The sequence below is a fragment of the Mya arenaria genome, chromosome 12 (genome assembly GCF_026914265.1).
Source record: "Mya arenaria isolate MELC-2E11 chromosome 12, ASM2691426v1".
Lineage (NCBI taxonomy): Eukaryota > Metazoa > Mollusca > Bivalvia > Myida > Myidae > Mya > Mya arenaria.
This window is the reverse complement of record NC_069133.1, coordinates 23,573,666-23,584,253: the sequence shown is the minus strand read 5'-3', so window position 1 is coordinate 23,584,253 and position 10,588 is coordinate 23,573,666. Positions and strand designations below refer to the sequence as shown.

General features: G+C 36.6%; 1 protein-coding gene across 1 annotated transcript; it reads left to right on the top strand.

Moving 5' to 3' along the window:
- The first annotated feature begins 2,221 nt into the window (after window positions 1-2,221).
- On the top strand, window positions 2,222-8,179 carry LOC128210562 (T-box transcription factor TBX19-like). The gene is made up of 8 exons (XM_052914912.1): window positions 2,222-2,266; window positions 2,459-2,572; window positions 3,638-3,927; window positions 4,176-4,458; window positions 5,218-5,420; window positions 6,527-6,579; window positions 7,100-7,282; window positions 7,956-8,179. Exons 1-8 carry the CDS (start codon window positions 2,222-2,224, stop codon window positions 8,177-8,179), a joined length of 1,395 nt encoding a protein of 464 aa, XP_052770872.1.
- Window positions 8,180-10,588: the final 2,409 nt, after the last annotated feature.

Sequence of the window (10,588 nt, the reverse complement as noted above, 5' to 3'; positions counted from 1 at the left end):
CAGACGGACGGACGGGCGGATACATAATAAGAGACGAATCTATTTTAAAGAAAAGTACATGTAATATACAGACAGACGGACGGACGGGCGGATACATAATAAGAGACGAATCTATTTTAAAGAAAAGTACATGTAATATACAGACAGACGGACGGACGGGCGGATACATAATAAGAGACGAATCTATTTTAAAGAAAAGTACATGTAATATACAGACAGACGGACGGACGGGCGGATACATAATAAGAGACGAATCTATTTTAAAGAAAAGTACATGTAATATACAGACAGACGGACGGACGGGCGGATACATAATAAGAGACGAATCTATTTTAAAGAAAAGTACATGCATTAGACAGACAGACGGACGGACGGATACATAATACGAAACGAGGCTATTTTAAAGAAAAGTACATGCGATAGACGGACGGACGGACAGATGGACGGGCGAAGGGAGACAGACAGACACACAGTTTATTTCGACCTGTACAGTGTGCATCTACATCAACACATGTTTGTAATAGTTAAACTGGTTCAATGTCACCGTCAATATTAAAATACAGAGCAAAATAATGGGGGAGACATATGTTTAATCAAACGAACATGTGTGATATTAATAAGATATAGGTTATCTGTTATTGCTGTACTGTATAGAAGCGTATCAATGAACTTGATTCAAAATTGTATATGTTTTATTACTCTTTTTAAAATTTATTTTTATCATAGATTTTGTTGACAAAATTTGTTGGTAAATATTTTATAGAAAAATAAATAGAGCAAAGACTGTACTTGAGTCCAATTTATGATTTTTTGTTCTTATAGTTTATTTACGTCTCATTATTGTACATCAAATATACAGTTCATATCACGAATAATATACATACTAGTATCCATTAGTACATTGCCACTCAGATTAGTTATAGGAGACTTAATATAATCAATTTTACTCTTTTTGTGCTATGGAAATAATTATATGTATCTTTATGATATTGAGCAAGTAAGTGTATTAGCACAAAGCACACGTTAATGTGCTTTATAAGAGTAACATATAAGCAATTTCGAATAACGCGATATTGTTGTGGCAAAATGAGTTCTGCTTGAGATCAATAAATGACATCATGGTAATTATCGTTGTATTGGAACCGAGCTATAATATATGTGCCGGGTTAAGAAAATTATGAACATATTACGCGACATAACAATGTTGTTTTTTCTCCCACCCAATATAAGTAGATCCAAATATTTGCCCATGCTGGAAATCCTTAATTTGTCCACGATCTAAGATAAAAAAGAGTACCTTAATGTAAAAAAATATAAATAAAAATACATTTTTACCTTATAAAAAAAAAGTTGTCAAAACATTCAATCTGTGAGAGTGCAGCTTTATACTGAGGTGGGAGAATAGCATCTGCTATGACCGCAAGTGTAAGCTACATGAAAGTTCATCCCAACCCTCATCCGAGGGTGTTTCGCTCGGGTTGGGATGAAAATATCATTATCTTATATTCCAAACTAGTTTTTTATACATTGTACACTTATAAGGTTATAAAGGCGGCCGCCGGTTGAACTAGTAATATATGTAGTAAAAAATACAAGAAACACATTGCGTTGATTGATAATGGGCATTTATTCAAAATGCCATAAAATCAAATCAAGGTCAATAAGAATAAGTTGACAAGTGTTACGTTTTCCGTAACGCAATATCTGGGTGGGTAAACCGCCAAAAGGCAAAGCCGCCGCCTAGTTTTAGTTTTCGTTTCAACGGTTGTGGCGGTCGGGAAACCAATTTCAAAAGTTTTGTTTGAATCAACACACTCATGGAATTGTACACCGACTGAAACTGTGTAAAATTTCAACAATAAGGTTAAAACTATGTTTGTATCCTTCAAATCCTAATTTATTATATGTTAGTATATATATATATATATATATATATATATATATATATATATATATATATATATATATATATATATATATATATATATATATATATATATATATAATTATATAAGTCTTATCATGAAATATTGGTATTTCAAGTTTCTTTTCTTTTTGGGGGTAAGATTCTGCGAAAAGTACAGAAAGTCTCAAATCAGTTTTTTTTATGGGTTGTTTTCCGACTGCGGACATCAACCGTTCACATGCTTTGCCATGCACATAAGTTCCATGATTTTTTTATACTGACTAGTATGATATTAACACTGATTCTAGCGCCAAAATGTTGGACGTCAACGGATTCAAGGGTGCGGATTGTTGTTCACATGTAAGCCAATACCAAATCCTTTGTTTTAGTTAAAATCTCTTCAACTGAAGATTTCACTATTTGGTGTTAATTGCATACGACGCTTTATCCAAGACATCTTGTATTCAGGATCAGAACGGTCTGGACGATCGAACTGTACGCGTCAAAGATTTTTTATTCTACAACATGCCTTACATGTCATATTGTCTTCAGGCGGAGAGTGCCCTAGATCTATCGATGCCCAAGAAATCCTGCCCAGGGGTCGGGGAGTCTCCCGTGTGTCTTAGGGAGGACCACTGTCATCGGGCTTCCGAAACCAGCAAAACGGTATGAGATCTTTATTTTGTTTTCCTTATAATATGATTTTTGAAAGCTTAAATTTTATTGAATCTCAAATATTTTTTTATTAACATGAATTGAATACAATTTATTCAATCTCCATTTAAAGACTGCATACATTGGACTGACTTGTTGGTATGACTTGTGTTTGATAGATAGATCTTTTATTTTCTTCCATATTTTTTTAGCATATATGGAAGAAAATAACGGTACGGAATCTTAGTGTTGTTGTTTTTAGTGCTATAATTCGATCTTTGAAAGCATATATTGTATTGCATTTATCTCAACTATTTAAAAAAATATCAATAAAATGCAATTTGTTATATGCTCAAAGACTGATCCGTTGGTCTTTGCACTTCGGAAGGAAAAAGGCAGAGTAGAACCTGAATTCTTATTAATAAAATAAGGTTAATAAAATTATTTTTCTTCCCTTTTTAAATTATTTATATCGTGTATAGGATGTGAGTGGTATACTAGGTATAGATGTCCGCATCTCACTCAAGGGTTCGTGGCTTCGACCCCCGTCAAACGAACGTTCTCATGGCCTCTAAAAGTGTAAATCGGGAGACGATAATCACACTACATAAAAAAAACCTTAGTGAGATATATCAACTTGGTGAAAATAGCCATTTTTTTATCAAGAAGGATTATTTTACCATATTCATTTATAACTATTTAATAATACTATTTTCTTCCCTTTACATATACATATTTTTAAATCTAAGTTGCTTTATGAATATTGCACCAGCTCCTACCCGTATCCGTGATCTAGTGACATAACACTATAACTGTCTTCCTGGACCAACTTAAACGGGCGTCCCATGTGACATTTGCGAAGTTTACGTCTTGTCTGCACACTGTGGCCCACAAGCTTACAAGACTTATACTCTCTTTGGGTCCGACACCGGTGGCGTCGTAAAATTAACGTACCCCACCCTTCGTTGATAGAATGCTGGAACAAAATGCCAACGATACACTCTTCTATCGCCATTGATCTCTTAACCATATAAATTTAAAGGCATGTTTATTTCAATTCTGCCCGATTGTTTGCAGTCGACCGAGGGATCCATTTCTCCAGAGTTCGAAAGAAGACGTCTGCTGACGCCACCCAAAAAAGAAGTTGTACATTACAATACCGCTATCTCGGACGTTGACTCTGACGTTAATGACGTCGACGTATTCAACCCTCCGCCAGTGTTTCCGGATGCCGCGCCTTTCGAGCAAACAGGAGAAGCGCCGATCTACCAGACTTCCGGCGGCGTCACGATCTATCTGCACGACGAGACGATGTGGCGAGAATTCGCTAAATACGGAACGGAAATGATCATCAACCGCGGTGGACGGTAAGTTTTCAGTGTTTAAGTGTTATTATAATCATTGACGCCAGAGAAAACTTATATTTGGTACCTCGCTCTTATCCGGAACTCCTGAAACACCTTTTTTAAGTTCAGCGTCGACATTATATGGCTATAGATTGGGGAATTGGCGTCGAAATTTTAGCCTATTAAGTCTCGAAAAAATATTCTTGTTTATATCATATTATTATAAATATAATATCCCTTAAAACCATGTGGCATGCTATGTTACTCAGGCGGATGTTTCCCCACATTGTGCTGTCGATGTTTGGCCTCAACCCGGAAGTGATGTATTCGGTGATCCTGGAGATCGTACCGGCGGACGAGCGCCGCTACAAGTTCATCAACAACCAATGGGTCGCCATGGGGATGGCTGACCCCGGACCGGACGTGCAGCCCGTGCTCCACACCGACTCTCCAAACATGGGCGACTACTGGATGCGCAACCGGACCTCCTTCTCGAAAGTTCGCCTGACGAACAACAAGGACACGAGTGCTAAAGAATGTCTGGATGGAAATGTAAGTAAAGTAATGGTCTGATGTGCACTAGCGGATCAAGGGGTGTCTACCTGGCACGCGTTCCCGTAAAATCTATAAAGTTTACTTTTTATTTCGAAATAGGAAAAAAAGTAATAAGATACGCCCAAAATTCCCCATTTCTGACTAGAAATTGTTATTCTGTTCTTGAATCATGTATCATGTATATCGTTGGCACTGTTTTATGGAAACTGGGGTACCCGGGGATAACCCATTGGTGAAAACGATAAACACAAACAAACTCGCATATGAACAAGCGGAACTCCTCGGTCATTTTCCATCGAAAGCAATGAGGAGTACCGAATGGCATATGTGCACACCCCAGGTGTGAGGCCAGTACGCTAACCACCGCGCTAACTGGACAACCGGTTAAAGAGTCGGTCCTTGATAAAACCCGATAATTAAAAAAAGGATCGTGAAACAAAAAACGACTTGTACTTAATTTTATTTACTTAAATATGGTTCTAGTACAAAAACAAAGCAGCATAAAAGACCGGATATTAAATTCGGTTAAGGGATATGTGCGTCAATGCACATTATATATAACTAGACTACACTCATCCTGACCTTGAATATGACCTTTGATATTTATTGGTGTATTTCCTGAATAATATGACATTGAAAATATTCTATAAAACGACAATAAATCACAGAATTATCTGATTACTTTACACAAGTTTGTTTGCCGCCGTTTTTTACATTTTTATGAAACCATCATACATTATAAAACACGTATTTCAGATACTGCTTCTCTCCATGCATAAGTACAAGGTGGTGATTCGTATACGGCCGGAAGTGACGTCACACTCTGAACCTGAGCGCGTGTTTGTTTTCGATGAGTCGGCCTTCATAGCTGTGACCGCCTATCAGAATAGCCAGATCACACAACTGAAGATACAGAACAACCCGTTTGCAAAGGCCTTCAGGGACGCACACAATCCCTCGTATGTTTTAAATGCAAATATATTCTATAAACATTATAATCAAAGAGTGCCTCGGCCATTTTCCTTCGAAACATCATCGGATGGTTTTCACATTCGGAACTCCTCGGCCATTTTCCTTCGAATCATCCTCGAATGGTTTTCACATTCGGAACTCCTCGGTCATTTTATCGAAAACAACCTCGGATGTATTTGGACGGTTTACATACTCAAAAAGTGGTACGTTTAAGTCCGCTGCAAATAGATCGCGTAGTAATCTTATTTAGCAGTTAAACTTTATGACTTAACTCTTGGGAATCTTAATTATGATTGCAATAAAACACTTCACTGGCAATCAATTTAAACTGAGATTGAAATACAACTATTAAACACTACATATAATTAATGGTATTATTAAAAAATTTACGAACTACTTCAACTGATGTACCGGTATACATTCGATGTTGTTTTTGAAAAAAATGGCCGAGGAGCTCCGAATGTGGTTTTCAATGACAGAATTCATTCATTTAACTACGCTGCAAGTAGATCGCGTCTTAATTTCCATTTAGCATTTAAGTTAGGACTTTACTCTTAGACATCTTTTTTATTTGTGCAATAATACTCTTCACTTGGAATCAATTAGAACTAATTGATAATAAAACATTTTAATAAATATTATTATTTATTTATTATTAATTTTTTACGCACTACTTTTGATAATACTCCGGCAAACCAATTGTATGCCGTTGGATATGGCCGAGGTGTTCCGATTGAACCAAATGATATAACGGTTGTGGCGGTAAATTGTTGGTTTTAATTGCCCGCCTCCCACCCAAGATATTGTGGGTTCGGTTCTGACCTATGATATTTCGTTATGGCATCTCGAAATGGACAAATGAGTACTGATTTTAACCAGGAATCGGACAGGAACAGTCTGCGTTTGATAAATTGGTGGTTTTAACTATAAAACAATTTACCTATCGTTATATGTTTGATGACAGTTTATAACTTTGTGAACTGTAAACGTATGAGTGTACAAATGCAGTAAACAGACAGATTTTAAGTTGACTTTATAATTAAGTTTTATTCTAAAATATAAATATGACATAAAAGTTAATTATTTTTTTCAGAGTTATCCAAGCAACTCCGGCGAAGAAGCGAGAGAGGAACGGTCGCCACAAAGGTAAATTATATAGCGGAGATTTACTATTATTTTTTTAATAAAAAGAAATGTAGGGAAAGTTATTTTCGATCTATAACGGGAAATCGACTTTTGATATTCAACATAGCTTATATGATGGTCGTATAACTAGCTATTTTGTGGTATAATATTCCTACTAGTTTTTAACGTAAATATCACACAGGCACCAATTTCTCGAAACATTTTAAGTCCATAATATCAGGATTAACCTGAACTCGCCATTCTTGTTTTGGTAAAAAATGTGTAATATTTACATTCCTAAGTTCTTTGGACTTAAAAATAAAACTTGCTTTCTGATAATAACGAGTGTCTAATTTTCACTTAGTATAATTCAGATTAAGTAAGAAACTTGGCTTAATGGAATAAGTTACTTAAGTTTGCCATGCTTAGCTCTTTTGAGAAATTGGGGCCATATTCTGAATATTGAGATAATACCAACTTCCTAATAATCTGTCTATAGACTCTGCCAACCTTTCAACTAATTGTTGTTGCATTTCTCCAGAGTCCGGAAACCAACATCATTCGCGGTCGACGAGCATGCCTCAGAATCCAGTTTCGACTCGGGGCTGGCCGCTGCCGCCACAATTTCCGGCGCCCGTCGGTCACCCGGCCATGCTCAACATGGCCATGTTCGAACACATGTGCCGCAACATGGACACAGCCGGGGCCCATGGGGCTATGCCTTGTAAGTATACTGATCTTGTCAGAAGGTTTTAAATAAGTACAACCTTCAAAACTAGGCTTAATTATTAAAAATGTCAACTTTCGCAGATGTTTACTGTCCGGCTTGCCCCACTGAAACACACTCCCTGCGTCAGATTTTGCGTAGACAATGTGTCAGCCAATGAGGTTGTATTCTAAGTCGGTAAGATGAGTTGAAGTAAATCTTAATGATTAGGAAGGGCTCGTTCGCTACGTTCACCCCGCTCATTCCTGTGCATGAAGATTGTATTCCACGTCCTCTAAATACATGTATCACATAAACATGTTTTCTTTTTTTCACAGTATCACTTACATTGGTTCTTCAAATAGTAGTGTTTATTCGCTTTCTTAGAAAGGTGTTTTATTAATGTCTCCCAAGAACTCAATTTAATTGACTGTCGAACGTCAATATGAGATAACACATTTCAATATCTATAGAGAAAGGTTTAACATGTTATTATTATTTTGGATTTGTATTGAAGGCTGTTATCAAATAAACAACTATTTGTGTAAATAGTTGATGGTGAAACTGCGAAAAGTATAAATAAATATGCAAAAAATATGTTGTTATTGACTTAAACGTCCTGAACAATTGGCCCATCATCTTGCCAGAATGTTAGGAACATAGTTGTTACAAATAAAAATTTCTCTTTTAGATTTCCCTTGGGCGGCGTTGAGTAGACAGTTTTCCGCTCCCGTATTCTCTAAGGCGGGCCAGATGCCACTTCCGGTCTACCCCGGACCCCACTTCGCGGGACTTCCAAGTGACTTATCCCACATGCGCCTTCCGCTAACCTCCCCATCCCATTCCGGAAGTAGCGAGTTGTCCTCCACTGTCACACCTGACAAGAGACTGACCGTATCCCCACCCCTTTCTTGAAGGATTGCCCGGTGTATCGAACTGGATATGCACTAATTTATTTAATGTTATTTAACATCCCTACTATAAGCAGGAAGCGCTACTTTGTTTTTAATCAGGAATTATAGGGCCAGTTATTTCGAGATACATGTGTCTAGTTGGACCAATAAGTTTTGGCATTTGCTGTGCACGTGTAGTTTGGTGAGACTAGTGGAAGACGGCTATAGGGACCCTAGTCTGTCCCCTTAGACGATCGATATTGTTGTTATGTATTTTGGATATGAAATGCGATTCAGAGCGTTATTTGTATTTGTAAACCAAAATATAATGTGGAGATTATATATGAAAATGATGTTTTAAAATTCATGCATTCCTTCTTTGTACCGAAAGCATTATGTCGTTCTGTTATAACTGTTATTTACTGACTTGTGGATACGCTGTTGTTGTTGTTTCGTTGTTGATACCATTTTTTAATGGATTAAACTGTAGATTGATCGTTGTCGTAATTTATTTTGCCGCCAAAACTCATACTCCCTAAATTGAACTCGAATTGAATTTTTTTTCTAGGATTTTTCATGCAAATAGTTATTGCTATTCAATATTCCTTTTAAATGAACATCAGTAAACAGGAGTGTAGCTAGGGCCTTAAAAACGTGTAGGTCCGATGATTTTATGTTGATTTGGGGACGTTTATATGCACATTACACACACTTAATTATACTTGTAATGATTGCATTAAAACATGCAATACAACCTGCATGCTATTTATATAAATACCAAACTTGCTTTGGTTAAAATAATACAAACTTTTGAGTTGTTCAAAGTGTTTGAGTAGCTATTAGATTTTATTGCATTAATGTACAAGTGCTTAAGGCCCTACCTACGTCTCTGTATACTGATGTACACTGACAAACACATTGATATATACCAAATTACAATTTTCTGGGTTATTTTAATTTTGTATTTTTTCAAAAAAGTTTAGGCCCAGGCCTACAAGACCTATAATTATGTAGCTACGCAACTGGTATATCAGTACGTTTGTCGTTGTAATTTGTTTCTTGTAATAGGCCATAAGTACTAAAAAACATTCAAAATTGGTGCCGAATACGACCGGAGCACCTAGGACATTTTCGTAAAAAAACCTTCAGCCGTCGCATGGCGGAGATAGCCGAACAAAAATTGGTGTGCCCATAAGTTAAGCCCCACTTAACGTCAAATCCTGGTAGATCCACCCCTGTAAATGATTTGAGAAATTAGGAAAAGACAACATGGATACACGATCTTCACATCGACAGCGGGTTTAGTGTTTACGCATATGTTTTTGCCAATGGGGTCGCAGGAGGGGTTCTTATTACATAATTGAGTACGCTGCTGACGAAAAAAAAAACGCCAAATTAAACTTCCCTGTTAGTATTTTCTCATCAAGTGGGCTAATCAGCGGTTCTTTTTTGCACCAACACAAAGAGAATTATTATTTAGTATTTCACTAAATATCTAAATCGACAGTCAGGCTGTGCTAGGTTAATTTAACGGTTTAGTTAAACAAAAATATGCTTTCTATTTCCAAACTTTGATAATTTAAGGGTAATAATACACAATGAACACATATGTATGTGTGCGCAGACGGGATACTTAAATCGAGAATTCACTCACATACAAAAAATGGCCACAAAAAAGTGCCAGCTAAAGCACCCGTTCCGCGGTTCTTACACATATCCCAAATGAAGAAACAGTGATTAAAAGCAGACATAAAATGTACGGAACCACTACTTCACCCGTTCTTAGACTAAACATCACTTGCACTGCAATAGTAAGAAAATAAAATATCAATTTGAAAAGATAAATATGCATGGGATAATTATAATCTTATACCGCAGGTATAATAATCACATATAACTTGTAAGTCGCGTATGTCTACATACGATGAACGCAGTAAATAATAAGTGTTAACTATTATTTACTGATTTATCGTATGTATACGCGACTTTCAATCGTGCACGTGAAGGTATTCGGGTGTCAATGGAGCATACCTTTAAAGGTACATGTAGGACCCAACCCTTTCCCAAACTATATAAAAAATAACAAATGTGTGATTTATGGGTGACTGTGTCCTATTGCTTGAAAAATTCAAACTCAATTCTAAAATGATGAATTCTTATTCCTGTCCAATGAGTTTTTAAAATAAAAATAGGCGGGGGATCTATTGGTGGCAGTGTTTAAGTGTAAGATACAGTGGCAATTCCATCCTATTTTCCGTCATTCAAGTATTGCAACAGAGATGTCTCCAAGACTAAATGAAATTACTGCGCTCCACCTACAACCCATTAAATCGGCAACGTATTCCATCATGTCAGCATCAGAAATAGCCATGAGTGGTCATGGTCGGTATTGGCTTTTTAATAGTATATTGTAACCGCTTGTACATTGCGG

Coding starts and splice junctions, on each gene's coding strand:
- LOC128210562 (XM_052914912.1), top strand. CDS start 2,222: ATGTTGGACGTCAACGGATTCAAGGGTGCGGATTGTTGTTCACAT. Junction 2,573..3,637: donor CTTCCGAAACCAGCAAAACG/GTATGAGATCTT, acceptor GATTGTTTGCAG/TCGACCGAGGGATCCATTTC. Junction 6,580..7,099: donor GAGGAACGGTCGCCACAAAG/GTAAATTATATA, acceptor GCATTTCTCCAG/AGTCCGGAAACCAACATCAT.